This window comes from Crocodylus siamensis, chromosome 11 (genome assembly GCF_052110815.1).
Source record: "Crocodylus siamensis isolate JL-2025a chromosome 11, ASM5211081v1, whole genome shotgun sequence".
Lineage (NCBI taxonomy): Eukaryota > Metazoa > Chordata > Crocodylia > Crocodylidae > Crocodylus > Crocodylus siamensis.
In genome coordinates, this window is record NC_143405.1 from 18,940,260 (window position 1) to 18,967,579 (window position 27,320).

General features: G+C 48.2%; 3 protein-coding genes across 5 annotated transcripts in view; 1 reads left to right on the forward strand and 2 right to left on the reverse strand.

Moving 5' to 3' along the window:
• Nucleotides 1-793: 793 nt before the first annotated feature.
• On the reverse strand, nt 794-1,408 carry LOC149855548 (RING finger protein 225-like). Its single transcript, XM_090022585.1, has one exon. It carries the CDS (start codon nt 1,406-1,408, stop codon nt 794-796), a length of 615 nt encoding a protein of 204 aa, XP_089878711.1.
• Nucleotides 1,409-12,713: 11,305 nt separating this feature from the next.
• Nucleotides 12,714-13,277, forward strand: LOC149855549 (RING finger protein 223-like). The gene has a single exon (XM_090022586.1). It carries the CDS (start codon nt 12,714-12,716, stop codon nt 13,275-13,277), a length of 564 nt encoding a protein of 187 aa, XP_089878712.1.
• Nucleotides 13,278-20,519: 7,242 nt separating this feature from the next.
• WDR31 (WD repeat domain 31) overlaps nt 20,520-27,320 on the reverse strand; it is a 39,266-nt gene continuing 32,465 nt past the window's right edge. For all 3 annotated transcript variants that reach the window (XM_090022453.1, XM_090022454.1, XM_090022455.1), the window contains one exon: nt 20,520-25,501. In XM_090022453.1, coding sequence (XP_089878579.1) covers nt 25,341-25,501 — 161 coding nt within the window. In that variant the 3' untranslated portion in view covers nt 20,520-25,340. The remainder of the gene's footprint in view (nt 25,502-27,320) is intronic.

Below are 27,320 nucleotides of genomic sequence, written 5' to 3' on the forward strand. Positions count from 1 at the left end.
GATTCAAAACCCCATGTTTCATGTCAGGCTCCTCTCTCCTGCAGATGTCCTTCCATTGTCCCCATTTTTCCCTAAGGTCCTTTGCCCCTCTCTGACCACCTGCCCCAATGCTGGCTCTCTCCTCAGGCCACAACCCTGTAGCAGAGACAGACTACCTGGTAACTACGGCAGCTGCCTACCAAACAGAAGTGTAAGGTGCTTGACCTCGTCTATCTATGCATGCAGGGGGGATCTGCTTGGTTGGGGGAGAGGAGATCTGAGTGCTCAGAGATACTGGTCTTGTGGCACTGTTGAAACTCAGGAGTGGTGAGTCAGACAGGGAGGAAGCGAGGCTAACAAGACCACCTCCACAGCCATCCAGAGGACTCAGAGCACTCCCTACAGGCTGTGACCTTGCAGGTAGGAGTTGCAGAGGGCTGGTCCCATGGCCCAACCAGGCTGGCAACCACAGGTTTTGCACTCCTAGCCCAGCACCTCAGCCCCACCACTGCTACATCCCTCAGAGGATGAGAGCTCAGACTGAATGAAGGGAAAGCTGGGCCCAGGCCATAACCCTCAACAAGTGCAGATGCAGTGATGACTCCAAACTTGGCACCTGGCTCGATCTCAATGTCATAACAGCCTCAGCTGCTCTGCACCAGACCCAGGTGCACATAACGATATGGAAGGAGGCTGAATGGCCTGACTCCTTCCTCCTGCAGAGCAATGACTCAGCTGTGAGAAAGGGGCACATCCTGAGCAGTTTTTTGCCCAGAGCCAGCCCTGCTCCTCTCAGCTTCCTGGTGGCAGGCACTCAGGAGGAGCTGTTGGTTGCCACAAGTGGGCTGAGAGCTGTCATGTTGTGACTGGCTCTGCTGGAAGGAGACAGAATGAAGAACAGGATGGAGCTGATGATGAGGGTGACTGTGACCAGGGCTGCCACCACCAGGACAGCATGGCACAAAGGTTCGTCCAAGCAGCTCCAGCGACTCCACTGATCCTCCTGGTGCAGCTGGTTCTCTCGCCATGGTGGGCAGCCCACGCCCAAGCTGTGGCTGATATTGCTTATGCAGATCTGTGGCACCACAGTCCCATGGGAGACCTCAGGCAGTTGCTTGAGCCAGAGCCTGCCCTTGCTGTGGCTGAAGTGGATGCTGCAGGTCCTATTCATGCCTTTTGGGAGGCAAGATAGGATGGCAAGGTTGTTGTCTAGCTTGGGAGGCCCGCTGTCCGGGAGCCTGGTGTAGGACCGGCACATGGGGCACTGGATAGTGTCTGGCAGCTGGGACTTGACGTTGATACGGGCCAGGCACTCCAGGCAGAAGGTGTGTTGGCACTGCAGCACCTTGAGGGCACGGAAGGCATTGTTGTATTGGCTGTAGCAGATGGCACACTCCATCTCCAGGGCCAGCTCTTCCTGGGAGCCCATTGCAGCAGGTCCTTGCAGCAGTGCAAGCATTCAGGCTGACACCTTAAAATGGGCACCAAGCAGACCCTGAAAATAACAGCTGCAAGCTTAGACCCCACTTTGTGCCACAACCTGCCCCTAGCCATGGGCTTTGCAATGCGGGGGGCGGTGCAGGAGCTACTTGCAAATTCTCCCCCTGCAGGGGCTACTTGCAAAAGAGGCAATGCAAGGACAACTGGCTCCAGGGAAATCTCAGCCAACATACATGGGCAGGGTGTATGTGTGTGCGTGGGGTGGGAGGGGAGGGGGGCATAGCCTATTGAGGCAAGAGTCTGCTTTAGCTGCATCCAAAGAGCTACATCAAGGTGGTACAGCTCCTTCACACCCAGGATTTAAATTATGGGGAGCTTGGAGGGGCCCCCCCCATAAGAGATGAGAGCCTCCTCCCCCCACAGGCCAGTCAGCACCCCTTCGCCCCCCACAACAGCCCAAAGCCCATGCACCACTGCACACAGCCCCCGGCCTGCCCCACACCTTTCTAAGCAGCACAGGCAGCAGTGGCGGTGGCTTCTTCTAGCTGCCATTGCCACTGGTCCCAGCTTACGGTACTAGTGAGGCCCTGGGCACACAGCCCCAATCCCAGCCAATTTTTTTTGCAAGAGTTGAAGTGTAATTCAAACCCTGGTTGCACCCCTTCACAAGCCTGCAAATATTTGTATGGGCTGGTTTGGATAGGAGTGGCCCTGTCCTGGGCTGGGATTTGGACCAGTCAGCCTCCTGGGTTCCCTTCCAGGCCTACCTTTGTGGGATTCCCAGCCACAGATTCTAGCCCATGAGTTTGATCCCAAAGCAGCGAGGTCAACAAAAACTCATTGACTTTCCAGTGTTAGCAAGAGCTGCCTGGGCAGGGTCTGCAACTGACCAACTGAGACCTCTTTGTTGGGTTATTTTTAGGGCTGTGTGAAATTTTGCCAGATGTTTTGTTTCAAAGCTGTTTCAGTGCGTTTCAAGCTTGAAACAGCAAAACTGAAATGAAACAAAAGCCTTCGAAATAGCTTCCAAATGAAGCAAGGGCACTTGAGACATTTTGAAACTTTCTAAACGTTTTGAGTTTTGAAGCCCAGCTTGCTTGGCTTCAGTGCCGGTCCCAGCTGGCAGCGACATCCTTCTGTCATCCGGCACGCAGATCGGGGCACTGCACCCCCTGGCAGGAGTCTGGCACAGCCCCACAGCCCTCCCGGGGGTGCAGGTCCCCAGATCTGCGTGCTGGATGACAGGAGGTTGCCGCTGCCGGCAAGTGTCACAAGTTTTGCTTTGAACAGTTTGAGGTGCAGTTTCCCAGAAACCTCTTCACCTATCTCCTTGAAACTTGGAAGGCTTCATGCCCCCAGAAGGGGCTACCATCTCTGCAAGTTTCATTTGAATCAGGAAAAAAATGACAAAGTTTTAGGCATTTTCATGCCTCCCCATTATATCCTATGGGCAAAACATCGAAACAGCTTTGAAATAGCAAAACAGTTTAGACGAGACGAAACAGAACAGTGCTTTCAAAATGAAATGAAACTCAAAACGAAACACTGTCCCATCAAAATGGCAAAATGGAAGTTGAAATGAAACTGCTGTTTTGCCCTAGTTATTTTTTATTGATTACCTCTTGCCCTCTCCCCAGTACCTGCTGTGGTCTCTGCTACCCCCTCCCTGGCTGGGGAATACTTCCACTCATACTCATAGGAGAATATTGGCAGACAGCAGTTTCTACAGCCCTAGGAGAAAAATTGAATTGAATGTGACCCACTGAACCTATTTCAGCCTTATTTGAAACCCATTGAACCTATTTCAGCCTTACTATCTCTTGTCTTGACTGTATACAGTCAGGTAGGATAGAGCAGTGGATATATCTAGGAATTATGTGTAATAATTATCAAGAGCTCTTCCTGCTCATGATGCCTTAAATTTACAAGGATGCATTTAATTTCACATGGTTTGATGGCAGGAGTCATCCAGTTCATGGACAGCACCTACTATGCTGGGGTTCTCACCCATGACTGGGGTTCAAATTAATACAAATTAATAAATATCATACAGGAGTGGGTTTTATGGAACGTACTGTTTGCTTCTACTGCTTAATTTTGCCCAGGCAGGCTGCATAGCACACACTGTGTTGTGGTGGCAGGACAGGCTCAAGGCTGTAGCTACAGATTGCTAATGGCATTTAGGACACCGGTGCAGGTTTTCTGATGACCGCTGAAGCACATTGTGTGGTGGATCATGTTAAAAACGCTGTACGAGACAATATTTAGAGGGAAAAGCTAATTAAGTATTATGGTGACAACTGCATGCGTCCCTCTAACCTGTCCGAGTTCAGTTCATGGACTTGATGTCAGTGAACTGAATAAGCCTCAACAGCCTCCTCTTTCTTGCTCAGTGTCTGTTTGTCCCTTGATTTAGCTCTAGAAAGCAAAGAGAATTGTTCACATCTTACATGAGCGAGGCCCAGATGATGCACAATCTAGCAGAGGTTCCTCATGCTGGGGAAAGAGAAGAAATCCAGGCTTATCTGCTTCCTTTTAACTTGCTGAAATCAGCAGCCTTCAGCGAGAGAAAAACTGGTTTGCCAGGGAGGGGAAAGCTTTGCTGTAGGAAGTAAGGCATGCAAAGCAGCCCATTTACATGGGCTACCCACATTGGCACAGCTGGCGGAGATGACAGGTTAAAGCTGCACGGTACATTGTGAACCCATAGATCTGAGGGAAGCTCTAACCACAAGTGAGGGGAGTGGGGGGACATGACCTCCATCATGGCAGGGGTGCGGAGGAAGCATTCGCTTGGTTCTTTCTGTAGGCATTGGCTAATAGTCTTAAACATGCAGCTAAACCGGTGGGGGCGGGGGAAATGTGACCCACCAGACCATCCTATCCGGCCCACGGGGCCTCTAAAAAATTCAGAAAATTAATATTTATCTGCCCCTGGCTGCCTGTCATGCAGCCCTCAATGGCTAGCCAAAAATCAGTAAGCGGCTCTCTGCCCAAAATAATTGCCGGCCCCTGAGTTAAACAGACGCCATAGCAGGTGGCAAAGGTCACTGAGTGATGGCACAAACAATCCAGGCAGAAGCACTCTGCCCATTGCTGAGATATGGCTGCCTCTACAGGGAAACAGCTGTTCATGGCAGGAGATGAACATTGTCCAGATTGCAAGGGGAGGTTCAACCCTGATGTGCATGGCTGGAGTGTCCAGCTATCACACAAAGGATAAGGGAGCGTCAATGGGGACAACTGCTTTTGGCCTGTGTTGTTTCTGATGTAGAGCATAGCACCCCCAAGGTACTGTTCCCCTCACACCCTGGTGGCTCAAAAGCTACTGTAAGAAGTCTTGCCTAACAAGCCAACACAGCGCATGGAGGATCCCACAGCAGTGGTGATCCTGCTTAGCTCTTGGTTTTAGTCTGAGGCAGAAAGCAAAGGAGAAATAATATGGTTCATTTTCATCCAGGGAGAAGGTTAATAGTGGGGGACCTCTGGGTTCTGTCATAGGCCCCAAGGTATTGAATATATTTATGAATAATCTGGGGAGGAAGGTGAATAATACTTAAGCAAAGTAGCAGCTGATACTAAAATCAAGTCAGATGTTTTGCACCTGGGCCACATAATGCAATGGACTAAATCAGCAGTTCTCTTGGTATTTGTTACAGATTTATTAGACATAATGAAATCCAAGCAGGCTGCCAGCTTCCAGTGCTGAGATAGTTCTCAACTCTCTGGACCATTTCCTTGAATTCTCTACTTCCCAGACTTTGGATAGATGCAACTTCCCCAGCCATCTCCACTTGAGACGAGTTAGATGATTCAGTTATGTTTGCCTTGTCCCCTACTGTGTATGTCTGATAGCTGTTAACTCTGACCCAGCATCCACTATTCCCATGTATGGTATTTCACAGCTCATACCATATATTCAATACCAGACTTAATCATTCTTTATTTCATAGTTTCATAGTTAGTATGGTCGGAAGGGACCTGAGCAGATCATCAAGTCCGACCCCCTGCCATGGCAGGAAAGAGTACTGGGTCAAATGACCCCAGCAAGGTGTTTGTCTAGTCTTGTCTTAAAGACCCCCAGGGTAGGAGCACCACTTCTCTTGGAAGTTGGGTCCAGATCCTAGCCTCCCTGACAGTGAAGTAGCGCCTCCTGATGTCTAGCCTGAATCTACCCTCTGCCAGCTTGGGACCTTTACTTCTAGTCACTCCTGGCAGTGCTTGGGGGAACAGGGACTCCCCCCAATACCTGCTGGTCCCCTCTGACTATTTTATAACAGGCCACAAGATCCCCCTCAGCCTTCTCTTGTGGAGGCTGGACAGGTTCAGGTCCCGTAGCCTCTCCTCATAGGGCCTGCCCTGCTGCCCCTGATCATACGAGTGGCCTCCTCTGGACCCTCTCCATGTTGTCCACATCCCTCCTGAAGTGTGGCGCCCAGAACTGGACACAGTACTCCATCTGCGGCCTGACCAGTGCCGCATAGAGGGGGAGGATCACCTCCTTGGACCTGCTCGAGATGCATCTGTGGATGCATGACAAGGTGCGGCTGGCCTTCCTGACTGCGTCCCCACACTGCCGGCCCATGTTCATCTTGGCATCAATGATGACTCCAAGATCCTTTTCTGCCTCTGTACTGATGAGAAGGAAGTTCCCCAGCCTGTAGGTATGGTGCTGGTTCTTCCTCCCCAGGTGCAGCACCTTGCACTTGTCAGTATTGAATCCCATCCTGTTCTCATCCGCCCACCCCTGTAACCTGTCTAGGTCCGGTTGCAGCCTATTCCTCCCTTCTAGCATGCCCACATCCCCCCACTTCTTAGTGTCATCAGCAAATTTGAACAGGGTGCTGTTTACCCCTCATCCAAGTCACTGATGAAGATGTTGAACAGTGTGGGCCTGAGGACTGAGCCCTGGGGGACCCCACTTTACACATCCCTCCAAGTCGAAAATGACCCATCCACCACCACTCTCTGGGTGCGGCCCTCCAGCCAGTTAGTGACCCGTTTGACTGTGTGGGTGTTGACACCACAGTTCCCCAGTTTCTTGGTGAGAATGGGGTGAGAAATTGTGTTGAAGGCCTTCCTAAAGTCCGGAAAGACTACGTCCACTGCTACCCCTGCATCTAAGGATTTGGTGATCTGGTCGTAGAAGGCCGCCAGGTTGGTCTGACAGGACCTGCCACTAATGAACCCATGTTGGTTGCCCCTAAGCATAATCTCCCCTGCTGGCCCCTCATGGGCATGTGCCAGGATAATTCTCTCAAAAAGCTTCCCCAGGATCGAGGTAACTGCCCAGCCCTAAAAGAATTGTATGTCCAAGCCTTGCACCTCCTTTTCATGCCTACAATTCCTCTAGTGGGTGAGGGGCTCCCACACAGCATTCTGTCTTGGCCCACCTTATGTCTCAACAATTCTTTCTGGGCCAGTCTTTTCATAACCCTAGTACTTACTTGAACTGCTTCCCTGATCTTTGCATGACTGCCAATATCTATTATTGTATGAACTGATTCATCACCTCTTTTAATAACCAGAAAAATTAACCAGATCCCAATCCCTTTCCTCATTATATGTACTAGAGACAGAGCTGTACTTACAAGGATCACAGAATCATATAAAATGAGGGTTGGAAGGGACCTCAGGAAGTCAAAGTAGGTCCATGCCCAGCTATATCATCCCATCCAAGACTTTGTATAGCCAGGTCTTAAAAATCTCTGAAGATGGAGAATACTGCACTTCTCTGAGTAGCCTGTCCCAGTGCTTCACTACCCTCCTAGTAAGAAAGTTTTCCCTAGTATCTCACTCATCAGAAGTCTATCTAGGTCCCAAGCTAAGGCAGATCTAACCTGCTTTAAATGCATTTGACCGCTTGCCTTTACCTTGTGGAAGTGCCCATGGCTATTAAAGTGCCAGCAAAGATACTGTGTGTTCAATCCCTACCCTCCTGTAAAATTAGTGTCAAGATGGATTTAAAGTACGCAGGGGTTGGAAAAACCCATCACAACAGTTAGGTTCTTTCTTTCTCAGTGGCAGTGCCCTCCTCTTCTGGTGCATTGCTGTGGGGACAGACTGACTTTCTGGAGTAAACTCTAGAGCCTCTCTGGCTGTCTTTTGCCTCCTTTCACTCATCCTGGTCTGTAAGTCCCAGGACAGCTAAGCATCTACAAATTGATCCATTGCCACTTTATCCTGGTAGTTTTCATTGGTATCAGGTATGCCAGGAACCCAAATTTCCACTGATCCAATGCCAGTTCAGACAGGGTTTCTTTTTTTCCTCCCCTCTTTGATCTGTCCAGCTCAGCTTGGATAGGTGGCTGGCTCCAAATCATGTCAAGGGTTTGTATCAGGGTAAGTCTTCTTTTCAGGGAGAATTTCGGAAGCATCAATAGAGCTGAGCCGCTCCAGTTAGTTGCTAGGAGCCCTGTTCCTCACCTTCCTCTGAGCCATTCATGGGCTATAAAGTTGAACTGAGCCAAATAAGTCTCCCAGGGAGTTTTTTCCCTTCCAAGATAGTGAGGTTTTGTATTATGTAGAGTTGGACCCAACCGTTTCCCTCTGGACCTCTGTGGATTACAAATGTGGTAGGAAAATGTTGCCAATATCTTCTTCTTGCCCAAATTCTCTGTCTGATCCCATTCCTCATCCAGGTAGTGATTTTCTAGCTCCTTGACTTCTTGCTGCAACTAATCTCTGTTAGTAAATTCCAAAGTTTCCACAACTCTCCTGGGCCCTTCCAATCCATGGAAACCCCTGCGGTATGTGGCAGCTAGGGTACAGTCACCTCATTTGTACACCTAACCATTCCTGATTGGGAATGTTGCAGTAGGGTTTCCCAGTCTGCCTGGTGTCTTCATAGTTGTCGCTGCAGCACAGATCTCATCTTTGTCTACAAATCAACTCTGAGCCCCTTCTGAGAAACCTTCAGAAACCTTCTCTTTCCTTTTGCGAGCTTCTCGCTGAGACCGTGTTCATTTGTATACTATTGTCTATCAGTTCAAGCCAGATACAGGCTCCTACAAACACTTCCCTCTACTGCTGGCAAGAAACTTGCTACTCCTAAATCATTATTGTCAGGATTTAATTGGTCTTTTCTGTCACGGGTATCCTTGATGCTCTTTCTTTAGCCTTAGCTGATGCCCAACTCTCACCCAACCATTATTCACAAGTGTAAAGGTGCTGAAGGGTTTCCTTAGAGCTTGCAAGCTCAGTCAAGGTGTTTGCACTCTTGGGACAAGGATGTGCAGCAGGCTGTGCACACAGGGTCCACGCACATGCTTGGACAGCTGGAACCCCAGGGCAGGAAGCCAGGTAAAAACCAGGGGAGACCAGCTGGGGAGAGGTGAGCTGAAGCTGTGATGAGAAGGGCTGGCAGAAGAATTGCGACTGAGCTGCTACTGAGGGCAGAGGAGCCACCAGCAAAGGAGTACCCAGGATTGCCTGGTAATTTTTACCAAAGGAGCAGGGGTTGTGCAAACGGGTTTCCCTCCACAGTTTTAAGATCCTTGAGTGCAGGGAGTCACTGGGGGTGTTGCATGGACAGGGGCTGCTCGAGGAGGTTTTCTGGGAGAGCTGGAGCAAGCAGCAGGGAATTGCAGCTGTCTGGGAGCTCCAGCAGAGACCTCAACACAGTACAGCTGGGAAGGGGCGCTCCAGGTGCCAAACACAGGGAAGCTGCCCTGGGAAGTATGTGGGGAATGGCGTGATTGATTGCAGGCACCCAGAAAATACTGGAAAAGGGAAGAAACCTTGGTCTCCAGAGCAGTCACACCCAAGGTCCTGACAGGTACCTCCATCTTCTGTCCTGGTGACAGCATTGCCACCCCTCTTCTGAGGCAGAGCAAGCACCGCTCCTCAGGGCTCCACCGCAGCCACACCACAGTGGGCTACTTTGCTGCAGGCAGAGTGATTTTGTGGAGACCTGGCTGATTAAGCATATATACTTGTTATATGTTGCCTGAGTGTTAAAGTTGATAACATAATTGCTTTTGTTATATGATAAGTATTTGCTGGTATATTATTATTACACTGCTCTATGCTGATTATTATTGAGCTCATTGAAAATATTTGTTTGTTATTTATGGGATAATTTGTCAGTCTCTCAGTTATTATTGTAAATAATAAATTTATTGTAAATAGTTATTTAGTGTGTGGTCTGGTGTGGGGAGGACCACGGGACAGCACTCCAGTGTGTGGTGCTCCCAGGCTGTAGATGAAGTGGGAGTAGACCAAGACTTACTGGCACCCCAGGATCCCAAAAATTTGGATATGGCTGTGAGCAGTGCCGCTGCCAGGGTTACACAAGCAAGGAAACAATTCAGAGATGGACGTTCCCTGAACATACCTTGCTGCCTCAATCATTTGTTATTGGTGATACTGTAATTCTGAATATCACTGCAGTAAATCTGTAGCTTTTCTTCTTCTGCACTGCCCTGCAGTATTTGGGGAGCATTTGTACTCAGCAAGTTTTTTATCTAGTACGGGGGTCATGATCCTGATGCAGCTCTGAGGACAATTGACTGGGTGCAGCTTTCAGCTCAAACAGGGTGAATTTTTCACCTGCCATTCAATTTTCTGTCTGGTAGATCCATTGGTCTCTTAAGTTCTTTGCTCAGGCTAGAGACTTGGTGTGCCACAAATGATTATTAAAGAACCCAGACTTGTAGCAGATGATAATGTTTAATTGGCTCAGTGAGCTGTGGAAGGCATAGAGATGGGGAATGCTTGGTATTAAAAGCTGGGCTAAGAATGATTTCATCCCCGTGCTGGAGTCTTGCACCATCACTGTTCCCTGCAACGCTAAAAATACACCAAAGTCTGAGGGAAATCCAGATTCAGAAAAGAGCAGCACAGCCAGAATAGACGTCCTGTGCTTCAGCCGCCTGCTTTATATCTACATCGAGGATCATTACAGAGGGCTCCCAGGGTTCGGAAGATCCTGTCACTAGCTCGGTGCCTAGACACTCGTGTAACTGTCATCATAGGGAGTCTTCAAGACAAGCAGAGACTGGTGACTGGCAGTATGTTGAGAAGTAGTTAGCCATGTTAGTTTGAAAGCAGGGTAGATACACACTTTGTAGACTAACTAGGGTATATACAGAGCACAAGCTTTTGTGACCTCAAGTTCACTTTATCAGATGCTGTGAAAAGACACTTCTCTATATACACTGCTCTATGCTGTCCTTCCACAGATTTCATAGATTTCATAGATTTCATAGACATCAGGGCTGGAAGGGACCTCGGGAGATCATTGAGTCCAGCCCCCTGCCCAAAGGGCAGGAAGTCAGCTGGGGTCATAGGATCCCAGCAAGATGAGCATCCAATTTACTCTTGAAGGTGTTCAATGTAGGCGCTTGAACCACCTCCGCTGGCAGACTGTTCCAGACCTCGGGGGCTCGGACAGTAAAGAAATTCTTCCTTATGTCCAGCCTGAAACGGTCTTGCAGGAGTTTGTGACCGTTTGACCTCGTCATCCCTTGGGGTGCTCTGGTGAACAGACGTTCCCCCAGATCCTGATAAACTTATAGGTGGCCATCAGATCACCCCTGAGCCTGCGCTTTTCCAGGCTAAAGAGTCCCATGGCTCTCAGCCTGTCGTCGTAAGATCTGTTTTCCTGACCTCTGATCATGCGCGTGGCTCTCCTCTGGACTCTCTCAAGCTTCTCCACATCATTTTTGAATTGTGGAGCCCAAAACTGGACGCAGTACTCCAGCTGCGGCCTCACCAAGGCCGAGTACAAGGGGAGAATGACGTCCCGGGATTTGCTTGAGAAGCATCTATGGATGCACGCCAGCATTTTGGTCGCTTTACTAGCCGCAGCATCGCATTGCAGACTCATGTTCATCTTGTGGTCAATGATGACCCCCAAGTCTTTTTCTTCTGTAGTGCTAACCAACGTAGCACTACAGCATCTGATGAAGTGAACCTCTGTTCATAAAAGCTTGTGCTCCATATGGATCTTAGTTAGTCTATAAGGTGCATATTTACTGCACCTTCTGGCAATACATGTCCAAGAGCCTGAGATACATGCAGAAGCTAAGGGGGAGTATCCAAGCAAGCTTCAGCCAGGATGTGTCATGTATATGGAGTTCTAATTTTTTTTGATCACGCGCTGACTGCTCCAGTTGCAGCAAGGGCAGCAGCCGCCCTATCTTTTATAAGGTTCAGACTCAGACCCAGCTGTCATGTCCTGGGTAGGAGAGAACAGCTCGTGGAGTCTGAAAGCAGCAGTCATTAGTGCCCTGTGTTGTCACACTAGCAGGCAGATCACTGCAGACTCTGCCACTGGCAGGGCAGGATACTAATGGCCTTCTAATTAGCACAGACCCATCTGTCTTCCCAATTGCACTGACATGGGACCCCCTCCCTGGTCAGCAGGATAAGCAGTGAGCGGGGGGGGGGGGGGCTGGGCTATCAGAAGTGACTGGTCTCTTTTCATCTCTTCCTGCTCTTGTCTGGTTTTGCTTTTTCTTTCTCTCAGGGCCTACAGTGAAGTAGTCTCCTTGCACCTTGCTCACGGTCTAGTCCCTGAAACGTCTTCAGGTGGCCACCAAGGCCTGGGACACCCTCCTTTCCCATTTCTGCTGCCTGCCACACCTTTTAGGGGCCTTGCCCATGGGTTGGCAACAGCTTGGCTTGTCCCTGGGTATATTGTTGACTGTGACAACAAGGTCTCTCGTGTTTGTGCCGCATGGCCCAGTGCCACAAAAAGGATGGGAAAGCTTTAGCAGCCTGAGTTGGGGCCATGTAGTGCTGACTAGCTTGTCTGAAGGGAGCTGTGTGCCCACCCCGATCGAGGGACTCCCGAGCTGGAGTGTGCCCGCCCCAGCTGAGGGAGTTTCCAGAGCTGACTGAGAGAAGAGCAGGTTGTCTCCTCTGTGTGCTAGTAAGCAAGCTGGCTGTGCGTGCACCGAGCCAGAGTTGCTATGTCAGGAGGGAGGGACTTAATTGACCCTGGCTCGGAGAAAGTTAGAGCTAAATGTCGGTTACTAGGCAAAGAAACTCACAACAGGCTGGCCCTGCAGACGGAGCAGCGCTGGACTCCTGCTCACCGGGCCGCCTGGGCTGAGGAAGGAACGTGAGCCGGGCAGTGCCCCAACCGAGGAGATGCAGCAGCAACAGGCAAGGTGGGACAAGGGGCAGGGAGAGCTGCTCTCCCTGCTGGGATTTCTGATTGCACTTGCTAAACTCTGCTTCCCAGGGAGGTGCCCCTCAGCCTAAGCAACCTGGGATGTTGCTACTGCTGCTGCAAAGGGCTGTGGACAGGCTCTGGACAGGGCCAGAGGGCTCAGACCCCAACCCAGATGGAGCCAGGGGAGCCTCAACAGCCCATTCCTGAGTGCCCCATCTGCTACGTCCCCTACGACAACATTTTCCAGACGCCCTTGCTCCTGCCGTGCTCCCACACCTTCTGCCTGGAGTGCCTCTCCAGGTTGTGTGTCTTCCTGAAACAATCCCAGGCACTCCAGTGCCCTCTCTGCAGAGCCAGCGTGTCCATCCCCCAAGGAGGGGTCCCCAACCTCCTGCCAAACATGGCTGTCATCACCCAGTTCCCTCCGTGGATGCAGACACTGCAGGAGGTCTGGCTGGATGGATACAAGCTCTGCTGCATCCAAAAGCCTCTGCCAAGTGGTCAAGTCAGTGCCAGCGAAGAAGACCCTGAGATGCTGATTACAGTGGAGCTGCTGCCCAACCCGGCTCCTCGAGATACCCACTTGGCAGACTTAATCCACGTCCACCGTCCCCTCCCTCTGTCCATGTGCAGACAGCTGTGCCATGCCCTGTGGGAGTATCGCATCAGGGTGTTTTGGGTCACAGTCCTGCTGGGCGTACTGACCGTTTTACTCATGTCACTGATTTACAAGTGACCGGACCCCTCGCACGGCAATGCCAAGCTGGGACCCAGCTGACAGAGCAGGCCCAGAGCAGCAGTCTGAGCAACGGGTGGAGCATCTAGCCATCCAACAGCCTCTGCTCATTCACAACATGGTGGGCTTGCCACCCCGCTCCCCGAGAAGAGACTGGGGCAAGGACCTCAAGCAATCTGATGACTGGATTTATTACTGGAATCACCTGGAAAGGGAATACGAGAAATTGGAGCCTCTCTGTTTCTGGGCCACGACTACTGGAGTAGCGCAGGCCTTGGCCACTTTGCTGGGCAGAAGGGTACTGCAGTCCCAGTGCTGGGTAGGTTTCCACATCCAGGGTTAGTCAGTCAGTCTGATGGTACGGAAGCCAAGGATGCTGCTTTTGTTTTGCCCAGGTCTTAGTTTGGTTCCAATGTGCTTCTGAGTTGCAGACACTACAGGATCTTGGCTTTGGTGAATGAAGATACTTTCAGCATTTGAACAACATTTCCTCCAGAGAAGTACCATATTTATACACATGCACCCTTTCCCCCCCAAAATAGTGAACAAAAACCAAGGAGGTACATCTTCAATGAGAACTTATTTCTGAGCAGTTTGATTAAAAGTATGTTTCGGTGTGTTCGTTAGGTGAACTGATGTCATTACTTCACACAGGCTTACTGCCATTTCAGATTGTGCGCCCATGCTGACTGAATCAGTCTGGTAGCATATGTGAATACATGTGGTCATGAGTGGAACAACAGTTTTCTTTATTTTATAACTTGTTATATTAAATAACTTATGTTCAAGGAACAATCTTTTTTCTTCTTCATTCTGCTGCCTTCCCAGAACAACATGCACATCTTATTCAGGGGTGTGTGAATAAATATGGTATTACCCCAAAGCCTGAGCACTATTAGGAAGAGTTAGGGCATGGGCTGATTCCAGACTTCTGGATTCAGGGGAACTTCCTGAACAGAACTTTCTAATCCACGCTGGGAAAGGAAGGGGGACAAAAGCACACAGGCCCCTAGCAGGTAGGGGAAGGAAGCAGGTTTAGAAACATATGAGATCAGCTGCCCAATGCACCAGATGCAGAGGGTTGTTAGAGGGCATGGATAGCGACGCCATCTTGCCACATCTTGCTCCTGGCCTCACAACACTGCCCAGATGCTGAAAACCTGCACAAGAGGCATCAAGTAAGAGGATACAGCAATTTCCCATGCAGTGGGATTTGTACAGTGTGGGCCTTACACTTCCTCCCTCCCACCCCCCAATATACAGTAGTTGTTTTGTTTAGCTGGGGCAGACTCTTGGCACCAATAGGGAGGTTGTTCACTAAGGAACAGCCTTATCCATGCTGCAGTTTTGTTGGGCTAAAAGGCAGGAGAGAAAGCTGGTGTAGAGAGGTATCATCAGCCTCTGGTGGGAGACCAAGGAAGCCCAGCCCGTATAGTAATGTCAAGGTCAAAGTCTCCTGGAGCTTCAAGACCAGGATTTCCTCTGCTCCTTATGTTGAGGCTGAGGGAGAAGCACAGCCTTGCCATGGGCCTCATATTTCTCATGAAACCATCTGGGCTTACTTCTCGCTGCCACAGCCTCTTTCTACCATGCCTAGCACTGAAAGCATTGCTTCTGGGCAGCTCCTCTCCTGCCAGCTCGCAGACTGACCAGGGAGCTTGGCTGTGTTTCACTCGGCACAGACAGCAGACACTCCCCCTCTCCCACGTGTCCTGTGTTTGGAGCAACGGGATCCCAGCCCCGGATGACTGCGATGAGTTCTAAAACCTAGAAGCTTTCTGCAAAATAACAGCACAGTGAGAAACGTGACTCAGTCACAGCCTCACAACTCCAGTCATCAATACTAGAACTGGGGCTATGCCCCAATGAAGAGAAAACATAAGGGAAGGCAGAAAGAAGGGCCCTGAGAGGGCACCAAACTAGCATTCAAGAGAGCTGGGCTCTGTTTGCATCTCTGACTGGTTGACCATGGCTAAGTCACTTCACTGTGCCTTAGTTGCCCCATCTATGTAAAAGAGACAATAGTGCCCTCCAGTCTGAGTTCTGCAGTTAAAAATATAATTTATCATCTGTATAGCAGGAGTATGTAGAAACTCCAGTCAAACCATGACGCACCTTGCTGGATACTGCACAGTTCCACCTCTGTATACTACCCAGAATACAGAGATGAAGCTTCTCCCCCAAGGAGTTTACAATGCAAGACAGGGAACAGTAACTTGGCAGCTAAAGGAGAACTAGATGTATTTGTTTTTCCGCCAATGTACAAACTCTTCTCCCCCCTACCAGCTGCTAGACCACCAGCCCCCCACAGAGATGTTCCTGCTACTATGGGAAAGCTGCAATGCATATGAGGAGCTGTGGGGCCATGGGACTCGCCTTCATGTTCTTTTCTACCAGGTGACGCCTGGTTCTGACTACTTGCAGAATGCTGGTGTTGTGCTTTTATAAAATAGTAAGTGTGTGCATGTAACTGTTGAAAGGGAACTGTCCTTCTTTGCACTAGTGGTCTCATTGGCTGTAGTGCCTGAGTGGCAAAATGCATCACCCCATTAGAAAGCTAGGAAACAGCATAAAGAAGTCAGTTCAGCTTAGAAATACAACACAAGGGGTGCATTAACACATGAAATTAATGGGACACAATAAAATTCAGAGCAGCTTGAGACAAAGTCAGCTGCTCCCAGATGCAACATCTACATATGGACCCAGGACAGCAACAATTTGAGCTGGGGCAGAGTAGCCCTGGGCTGGCAGGGAGCATGGAGGGTTATAGAATCATAGAAAATCAGGGTTGCAAGGGACCTCAGGAGGTCATCTAGTCCGACCCTCTGCTCAAAGCAGCACCATCCCCAACTAGACTGTCCCAGCCAAGGCTTTGTCTAGCTGAGTCTCAAAAACCTCCAAGGGTGGAGAGTCCACCGCTTCTCTGGGTATGCTGTTCTAGTGTTTTACTACCCTTCTAGTGAGAAAATTCTTCCTAATATCTAACCTAAACTTCCCTTGCTGAAACTTGAGCCTTGTTCTGTCTTCTGCCACCACTGAGAACAGTCTAGCTGCATCCTCTTTGGAACTCCCCTCCAGTTAGTTTAAGGCTGGTATTAAATCCCCTCTCGGTCTTCTCTTCCCTAGACTAACTTCTCTTCCCTGGTACTAACTAACTACCAGTTCCCTCTCCTCATAAGTCATGTCCTCCAGCCCCTCATCATTTCTGTTGCCCTCCACTGGACTCTTCAATTTGTCTACATCTTTTCTGCAGTGGGGGGCCCAAAACTGGACACAGTATTCCAGATGTGGCCTCACCAGTCCTGAATAGTGGGAAATAATCACTTCCCTTGACCTGTTGGCAACACACTTACCAATGCAGCCAAGTATGCCATTAGCCTTTTCTACAACAAGGGCACACTGCTGGCTCCTATTCAGCTTATTGTCCACTGTAATGCCCAGGTCCATTTCGGCAGAGCTGCTGCTTAGCCAGTCAGTCCCCAGCCTGCACTGGTGCCTGGGATTGTTCCACCCTAAGTGCAAGACTTTGCATTTGTCTTTGCTGAGCCTCATGAATTTTCATTTGGCCCAATCCTCAATTTGTCTGGGTCACTTCTGAATCCTAGCCCTACCCGCCAGTGTATCCGCTACTTTCCCCAGCTTGGTGTCATCTGCAAGCTTGCTGAGGGTGCGCTCTGCCATCTTCCAGGTCGCTGATGAAAGTATTGAACAAACCTGGTTCCAGGATTGATTCTGGGGCACTACACTTGAGACTGGCTTCCAGCTAGACACTGAGTCATTGATTACTACTCTCTGAGCCCAATGCTTCAGCCAGTTTTCTATCCCCCTTACAGTCCATTCATCCAGCCAGCCCGTACTTCCTTAGTTTGCCTGTGAGAATGTTGTGGGAAACCATATCACAAGCCTTGCTAAAATCAAGACATATCACATCCACTGGTCTCCTTACACCCACAGAGCTAGTCATCTCATCACAGAAGGCAATCAGGTTGGTCAGGCATGACTTGCTGACTGTTCCTAATCACCACCTTCTCCTCCAAGTGCATATAAATGGATTCCTTCAGGATCTGCTCTATGATTTTTCCAGGGCCTGAGGTGAAGCTGATTGGTCTGTAGTTCCCTGCATCCTTTTTCCCCTTTCTTAAATGTGGGCACTATTTCTGCCCTTTTCTAATCATCCAGGACATCTGATTGACATGAGTTTTCAAAGATGATGGCCAGTGGTTCTGCAATCACATCAGCCAACTCTCTCAGCACCCTTGGGTGCATCCTATCTGGCTCCATGGATTTGTATATGTCCAGCTTTTCTAAATAGTCCCTAACTTGTTCTTTCACCACTGTTGGATGTTCACCTCCTCCCCAAACTGTGCTGCTAGGCGCAGTAATCTGGGAGCTGACCTTGCCTGTGAAAACTGAGTTGAAAAAAGCATGGAGTACTTCAACCTTTTCTGCATCCTCTATCACTAGGTTGCTTCCTCCATTCAATAAGGGACTCATACTTTTCCTGATCTTCTTGTTACCCTTCACATCCCTTGCTAGCTGCAACTCCAATTACGCTTTGGCCTTCGTGACTTCATCCCTACATGCCTGAGCAATAATTTTGTATTCATCCCAAATTGCTTGTCCAAGTTTCCACTTCTTATAAGCTTCCTTTTTGTGACTTAGTGTACTGAAGAGTTCCCTACTAAGCCAAGCTGGTCTTCTGCCATACTTGCTAGTCTTCCTGTGTGTCAGGATGATTTGTTCCTGCACTTCAGTAAGGCTTCTGTAAAGTACAGCCAGCTCTCCTGGACTTCTCCCCCCTGAGACTGGCTTCCCAGGGGATCCTACCCATCAGTTTCCTGAGCAAGTCAAAGTCTGCTTTTCTGAAGTCCAGGGTCCTTACTCTGCTGCTCTCCATCCTTCCTTTCCTTAGGGTCCTGAACTCAAATCATCTCGTGGTCACTAATACCCAAGTTGCCATCTACCAGTACATTCCCCAACAATTCTTTATTGTTTGTGAGCAGCAGGTCAAGAAGGGTATGGACCCTAGTTGGCCGATCCAGCACTTGCACCAGGAAATTGTCCCAACACTCTCCAAAAATTTCCTAGATTGCCTGTGCACTGCTGTAATGCCCTCCCAGCAGACACCAGGGTGACTGAAGTCTCCCATGAGAACCAGGGCTTGTGATTGGGAAACTTCTGCTAGCTGTTTGAAGAAAGCCTCATCCATCACTTCCTCTGGGTCTGGTGGTCTATAGCACACACTCATCACGACATCACCCTTGTTGCTTTCCTCTCTAGCCTGATGCCAGAAACTTTCCAGAGGCCTGTCTCCAGTTTCATACTGGAGCCTCAAGCAATCATACAGCTCTTTTACATACATTGCAACTCTCCTCCTCTTCTCCCCTGCCTCCTTCCTTCCTGAACAGTTTATACCCATCCGTGACAGTGCTCCAATCATGCGAGCTCCCACTAAGGCTCTGTTATTCCAGTCACATCATGGTGCCATGACTGTGCAAGGACTTCCAGTTCTTCCTGCTTGTTTCCGTGCGTTTGTGTCCAGGCACCTGAGGTAACTAGTCGATTGCCCTGATTTCGCAGGAAGAACAAGAACACCGCCCCTGTTATCCCCTCCTGCTTGCGCTTCCTCCAGGTCACCGACTTCCCCATTCACCTCTGTGCTTTGGTCTCCATCTCCCAGCAAACCTAACTTAAAGCCCTCCTCACTAGGTTAGCGAGCCTGTCTGTGAAGATGTTCTTCCCTCTCTTCATCAGATGGATCCCATCTTTTCCTAGCCTTCTTCTTGGAATATCATCCCGTGGTCAAGGAAGTCAAAGCCCTGCTGGCGACACCACCTGGATAGCCAGGCATTAATCTAAAGGATGCACCTGGGCTTCAGGTGGCGGCTTTGTGTGGTGGAGAGGCAGGTTGGGTGCAGGACCTGCGGAGCTGTGTGGCTAGCCAGCAGGCAGCCCCCACACTTTAGCACCCTGATGCCCCAGGCAACCCATCACTATCTACATGGATGTGGATGTTATTGCAGTTACTTTCTCTGCCGCAAGATAGTACTTATCTTACGGTGGAGTTAATTAGTTTACTGCATCCTAATACTTGCATATGTGTAGATAGTGATGCTTTACTGCTAATTAGTAGCTAATTAGTCTACTCTGGAGTATAGCCCCCGTGAATTTCTGCTTGTGAGAAGCACCAGGCTGGCTGCCCTGTCCAGAGGCCTTCTGCTGTGTGCAAACAAGGGTGCTCCATACTGGAAAAGTTCCAGCAGCCTCTATCTGCTTTAGGCTAGTGGTGTGGCATGAGCGAATGATCTCCCTTAGAAAGACAGTCATGGCTCTCATGTTTATTACTGGTAGGTAGTGGTCTCATAACAGCCAGCATTTCATAGTTTCATAGTTTCTAGGGTCGGAAGGGACCTGAGCAGATCACCTAGTCCGACATCATTTGCCAGAGTTCCTGTGCTTATTTCTGATCTTTACTAGAGGCAGAATAGTGGTCCATTGCCAGAACACTCCATCCTGAATGGCAACTATGAGAGTCATATTCATACTATGGACACATCAGAGAGCACTAACAATGGCATATGGGCACGGAAAAGCTACCAGCTGGTTGGGACAGTGGCTCTTCCATGCCAGGTCAGCTTTGGAATGAGTAACTCAGAGGCTCCAAAGGCATTTCCAGGAGCTGTAGCTGAGTATCCTCGTTGAGTGTCTTGGAAGATGTCACTTCCATTGATGGAGATAGGAGAACAATTTTTATGGAAGATGGCAAGTAGCTGTTGGAGATGATATCTGATTTCAAGACGCATTAGGCAAAGGGAGAGCAGCAGACAGGGGTAGTGAGAGGAGGTGCTGTTTTACCAGAGAGCTGGGGAATGGCTGGAGAATGCCACAGCAAATCACTCTCGTCAACCGGCTTCATCTAACGGGGGCTTCTGAACTTGTCATCCATGGTCTTGTAGCCCAATTCACATGGAGCAGAGAGAATGAGCCAAAGCTCTCACCAGCAGGAGAAGGGGACAGACTGAGCACTGATGTCTACAGCCTTGTCGGCTAGTGGCAGCTCAGCAGAAAATGCTTCACTATTGGAAAAATACCCAGTGCTGGCAAAGCAGGCTGTGTGTCTGGCATCAGTCCCTTCCACCTGGAGATTAAGTCTACATCAGCATCACATACACTTTTTAAAGGGTAGGGCTTTCCAAGACAGGATTGTTATTCAATACACAAAGGCGAAGACCTTGTGTGCTCAATTTTATTTGCTCCAGCCCAGGAATATAATGTGGGCCATAAACTAGGTCATCTATAAAATACATTCCAGTTGCATTTGCAGTACAAAAAAGTGCCACCTGATCCTTTCAGTAAGTTACATTCATACAAGTCAACAACTAAATTGGTTCAAAGGAGATTAACAGGCACCACATCTGAGCCCCACCACCTGTTACTGTCATGTAAATGAGCATCACAAGAAACCACACAGTGAAATATTCTACTGGGGGGTGTTACATGTTCAACTTAATGCTTACTTAGTGCAGTTAGAATGCAAGCAAATGAATGTTAAAGCAGTTTAGTACATGTTAAGTACCATCATGGCATTGCAAAATTGGTCCCTTTCAGGAGAAGATTATCTAACCTAATAAGTTTGATACATCACAGCATTCCAATGTTTTGCAACTGTTGCAAGTGAATGTGCCTCTATGTCCCTAAAGTCATCTAGAAAAAGACAGAGACCAAGTATGCTAGTCTTTTCCTTTTACAAACTGGTGTCAGAACAGGTTTTAGTAGTACATCTACAGCATCCCTAAGAACTACACCAAATGAAGAGGACAGTTTAAACCTGAGTGGAACATACATAGTAATTCAGAGCATATAAACAGATTTCAGACGAGTGCATGACTGGACAGAACATGTCCTTCTGGCCACCCACTGTATGTTCCCATAGATCCAATTCAAAGGAGAAGCAGATGCCAAAGCAAAGGAGATATAAAAGACCAAGAGAAGGGCGCTAAGCACAGACAGCTACTTTTGAACTCAGTGTAGCTATTGGGTTGGAGTCCAAAAAGATGGCACAGAAAAAAAATGTCTCTAACCCTGCAAGTTCCTGCTCTGTAGCTCCAATTCTCTCCTACTGTAAATCTGCCTGTTGTAGGATGTTACAGAAAGAAGAGGTAACACCACAGGGAAAAGTATTGCGTTTCAGTAGAGAGATACTCTGGGCCGGAAGGATAAAAGGAAACTTGATGGGATAAACCGAGAGAGAGGAAAGAACCAAGAAAAGTGTTAACATCCATCAGGACTGTTTCAAAGGTCATTGCCCAGGAAGGGTGCAAGGCAGGTGGGAGATATCTAGTTGGGTGTGGAGGAGGTGGTGGCTGAGGCAATCACAGAACATGGTAATTGCAAGAAGGCAGATACAAACCCTCTCAAGGAACATCGGGGCGGAAAGGAGAGCATTTAAAGGGCCAGTAAGAGCAACTATTGTTACAAACCTTTTCTGAAAGTACAGATTATTGGAGAAACATTTGGCTGAAATGTTACGGTCTTGATGCAGACTCTAACCTATCAAAAGTAGAGTAGTGCAGATGCCAGGGGACAGATGGCAGCATTTGTATGAAGTGCCTGTACTCTCCATCTCAGGTAGCCAGCGTTAGCTTCCACTAAATAGAGAGACTGGATCTGGGGGTGGCTGGTGAATAAGGTGCATCATGCAGGGCAATGGTCTCCAAATTTTTTTGATCGTGCACCCCTATCAGTAAAAATTTTTGAGCACCCCCCCAATATATTTATATTAATATAAATAGAAGTTCTAATATTTTCTTCCTGCACCCCAATGGATTGTCTTGCGTACCACGTGGGGTGTGCGCACCCCACTTTGGAGACCACTGATGTAGGGCATTAGCAGTGATGTGAAAAGCCCAAATCCCACTGAGTTGCACCCAACAGGCTGGCTTCTGAGGGGCTTTTCTTTTCACTTTCATCTTTGCTTTAGCTAACCACTGTCCCCTCTGCATCACACAGAAGGAAGTGCTGTTTTTCCCAGATTAACATGTAGAGCAATTGGCCCCTCAAACATTAGGTCTCCAATAGGTCTTTCTGCACTACAACAAGCCAGAAACACTTCACTGTCCATCCCAATAACAAACAACTCCTCCAGATCACACCCCAGCTTCCAGAACACTGTAGGGTTGCCACAAGTTAAATATGAGGGTTGTTTCCTCTACACCGCCCTGCTGCATCACTGTCAGCTTGCAGACAGCAGACATACTGATAGGATCCTTAAGGTTATTAGACACACTAGACACAGGATCCCAGTGGCACTGCAAGCAAACCTTAAACGAAGCATGTGCCTGGAGTATCATCTGGCTATTCACAAAGAACCAGGGGGTGTATAGTTTTATACAGGTCAGAGGTACCTTTCAGAAAGGCTCTTTAATTGTGCTGTAAGTGAAAAGATGTCAAATTATTACTGAGACAGAAGTGCATGGGTATTTTAACTCAGATTTCTACCAAAGAGAGGAGAAAAAATGCCACAGACAGATTTAATGGAAGACAGACATACTCTCACATTATTTGTAAATACACATATAAAACCATTATGCACAAAGCACCTATTTTCATCACAGGAAATTTAAAAAAAAAAAGATTGGCTCAGGAATAATCTCATGTGAAAAGTGCCCTGAATCCAAAGCAGAGCCAGCAGCTCTACCTAATAACCGCAGCTACCTTGGAGTGAGCCAAAGAAATGCCCATTGCATTAGACCACTGCAGAGCACAATGCTCAGAGACTTGGCCACAAGCATCAAGTTACTCAGGTACCAGGCCTGGGAGTCATGAAAGGGGAGGAAGCTAGTGGCAACCCCTGTAGTTAGGCTGCCCATCGCATAAGAGAGCCTAGGTTTCTTGGAAGCTTGCTCAAAACTGTTTGGAGAGCTTAGCCTCTAGGCACAAAACCAACAAAGTGGCTATATAGAGGAGGGACATCTCTAGGGGACTATTCAGGATGGAGGATGCAAAAAGTGGCACAATTTGATATGTACTCTCCTCCAATGCCACAAAGAAGGAAGACCTTCTCCTGTCATCAGCCACTGTAGTTAGCCTTTTTTGGCCAAGTGACCACAGTTCACAATCTCACCCCACATGGGTGGTATTGCTAACCACAGTTTCATAGCTAGTTGGCAGCCCTGTCAGACAGGAACATGGCAGGAGCTGTAGCAGACAAAGGATCTTTCTGTTGTTAGTGAACACGGAGACTCTGCATCTATTCCAGTTGACTACCTGGTGTCATCTACATGAGGCAGCAGCCGCCACAATGGAGAAACCTACTAGCAATTTCAGTGACTGTATGCTCAGGGTCAGCCCGATCACCATCTTTGGGGTCAGGAAGGAATTTAACCCATGGTCAGATTGGTATGGATTGTGGGGGATTTTGCCTTCCTCTATAGCAGGGGGGATGGCCTTCTGCCCAGGATCTCTTGAGAGTATATTGGGTATAATTTATAGCAGCAGGACATTGGCTGCCATGGTTCCCCTGCTTTACTTGTGGCAGGTTAGGATGCTAAGTCTATATTGTGTCAAAGCTGAGGGTAATCTTATGTAGAGTTTAGATTATGGTTTGTATGGGATGGTTTGGACAAGGGTGATCCTGCCTCAGGCAGGGGAATGGACTAGGTGACCTCTGGAGGTCTCTCCCAGCCCTACTTCTGTATGACAGAACATCTGCATGAGCTCTCCTTTCCAGAGACCAATCTGAACCTCACATTAAGCCACCAGGAATAAGTCACCAGGAAAAGGACAGCATAAGCACTTCTGAGAGCTGGTTGTCATTATACTGGGAAAACAGTCAGGCTCTGGTGCTCGGTATCATATAGGAAAAAAGGGCTACCTTGTACCTGGCAAGCCTGGTGATCGCTGGACAGCCCAGTAGGCCTCTTTCTGCAAATCCCTGTTACCTGGAACGTATGGGTATCTCTGAACTCTTTTCTTATAGGGTGCCCCTCATGTCACGAAAGAGGATGAAGTCCCTGTCACCAAAAATTTCTCTTCCCTACTGAGGAAGGCACATTTAAAACATCGAGTTCATACAACACAAGTATTCTCCCCAAGCCTAAGGTTTCTGTGGCACCATATTTAGCTGCACTAAACAGTACAATGAATATGATCAATAAAAAATGGGTTGAACTTTCCTAACCCAATGCCTTGGCACTTCTCAATGCTGCATTGTTCATTCATTTAGTCAGTTACTGATACCTCCAGAAACAAGCAGCTCATTCTAAATCCTGAAGCCAGAAGGTGGTTTCCAGGTTTATACAGAGAGCTTTGCCGCTTCATAGCACAGCACTCTGCTTCTAACCTGAGAGTAACATAATAGTCCCTTTGTCCCTCAAAGGGTCAGTATGGTACACAGTATTCATACCCCAGAGTCCCTACTCTTTCACGGTACTGTGTAGTGAGCCAGACTCCAAGCTAGTGTGGCCCCTGGGGTACAGAATGGAGATGCTGATTTAAAACCAATTAGATAAGAGAGACGTTACTGTAGTTTCTCCTTCGAGCTGACCAACCAAACTCATGTAATTCCTTATACACATTTCTTGGAAAAGGGTAATGAATGAAGGAATTGGATGAAGCTAGGAGTGGTGTCTCCACATGACATCAACTCCATACCACCACAGAGGGCAGAGCAAAATTCCTTCTAAGGAACAGAGTTCCACATAGGTAGTTAGCTTATTTTAGTACAGTCTTAGCTTATGTGTCTTGTTCCCTAACCTTGCAAGAGACTTACAAGTAGTTTTCTGTAATTTGTGCCAAACTCTTTTAAACTTAAGAATTGGCCTAAATGCATCTACAGTTTGGCTTTGAAAAGGTAGCAGCTGTCACCTCAGAAACTGAACCTGACCAGTCCTGCCACTTCTGCATTTGATTTACATTGTTGCTGCTGGGGGCTGAATTAATGAAGTCCCCTTACAGGTGACTGATCAGTAAATCTTGGAAGTGACTCAGAACCCTTCTTAAGCAGACAGGAGTCTCCAGCCTTTGACCTGCCACATAGCCTTCTTCAGGGAAGGTCTCTGCAAATCAGAATTTGGCCGCTTCTTGGAGTTCCAGGCCCTTTGCGCTATTTATTCTGAGCAAGTGAATTCCTGAGTTAAAGCTGGCACAGAGGAGAGCGGAGCTGTCGCAGACTGCCAGGGAAGCCAGGGGCCCAGATCCTTCAAGGCACAAGGTGGTCAGGCAAGCTGGGGAGGGAACAGAGAAGTCATCACTTAGCAGAATTCTTCATCCCTGCATTCAGATGTTCATTGCTGCCATTCAGAAGTTAATCATCACCAGCAGGACAAGAACCGATAGCTACCTGGAGGAAACGAAGGAGCTTTTCCTAAGTTGCCCTCTACAAGCAGAATGCAGTTCTACAGTGATGTGCTTCTGCACACACTGGGCGCATCTACATAAGACACTACGTCACCGTAGCAATAAGCTATGATGCTGTACCTTGTTGCTATGGTGACATAGCATTGGCGGGCAAAAGCCGTGACACTGAGCTACTGCACAGTAGCAACAAAGCACTGTGGAGTAGGGTTGGAAATGACCCAGGCACTGCCAGGACTGCGCAGTAATGGTGCACAATCATTTAGTACTTGCTTTAGCATTTTGTACTAAATGACTGCGCAGTAACAACTGCACAGTCAGGGGCACATGAGCTGTGTCCACTAAGAGCTGAACATTTAAATGATGCAGTGGTCTAGCAGATTAGAGCCAACCTCACCTTATCTCTCCACAGTCAGGTAGTTCTTCCTGGCTATGGAATTTCCATCCTTGGAAGTTTTTAAGAGAAGGTCAGATAAACGCTTGTCTGAAATGGTTCAGACAGGTATGATCCTATTTTGAGTTGGGGTTGGACTAGCTGACTTCCTGCAGGCCTTATTTTCTTAAGAGTTTATGACATTACTTGTCTGTTGAGGGGACTAAGCTACAGTATTACTTGTTTTGCTTGGTTCCTTTGCTTACATTTTCCTTTCTGGGAGTTCCCAACACAAAGAGATACAGTCCAGACATTCATCTCAATGAAAAGCACAGCCAGCCATTCTATTACTGCATTACTACTGGATTTTAATCAGCCAGATCTCAGCTACAATCACGCTCAGTCAGGTGAATGGATGTTACAACAAAACACTCTTGATATCACTTACATACTGAGTTAATGCCTTTCCAGGGGCTAACCTGAATTAACATTCCCAGAATACTTCCTCCTCATTTCTTTATCACCACTACATTTGACTTAAATTAATAAAAGCATTACTGTTTCTCAAAGGCTGGAAAGTATACTGTTCTGTCAGTACTGGGGTATTAGAACAAGCTTACTCCCAAAGCTCAGGAGGTTCTAGCACCAGGTGTATCTATGTATTTTATATGGAGACTTGCAGCCTGTACATAGTGAGAAGACCTAAAGGCCTGTGTTTTCTGGAGCATTTGTAGTATCTTCCTTCCATGACAATAACCCTGGCAGTGATTCCCACAGTGTGGGTGCATCTACATGTGCCATTAAGGTGACATGATAAACTCTGGCAAGGTTTGTGCTGAAGTCAGCTGCTCCTGGGCACAGAGTCTGCACATGTCCTTAGGAGCAAAGCAGTTTGAGTCAGGGTGGAGCAGCCCTGAGCTGGCAGGAAGCCCAGGGATGACAACACTGGGTGGCGGAGAGGCTGGCTGGGGCATTAGGATGCTAAAGTGGGGAGCTAAATGGCAGGCAGCCCCCACACTTCAGCACCCTAGTGCTCTAGCCAACTCCTGTCACCACCTACACATGTGTTTCAGCAGAGTTAAGAACTCTGCCATAAGATAGATAGTACTGTCAGGGATAGTGTTAACAGCAGAGTTAATTAATTTACTGTGCACTAATATCAGCACACATGTAGATGGTGATGCTTTACTGAGGAGCTAATTAGTCAATGTTGTAGTAAAGTGCACATGGAGATGTACCCCGTATATACAAAACACATCAACATGATCAAGTGCACTCTGTTTTGTTCTGTATTTGTAGAGAACTTAACACGGTAG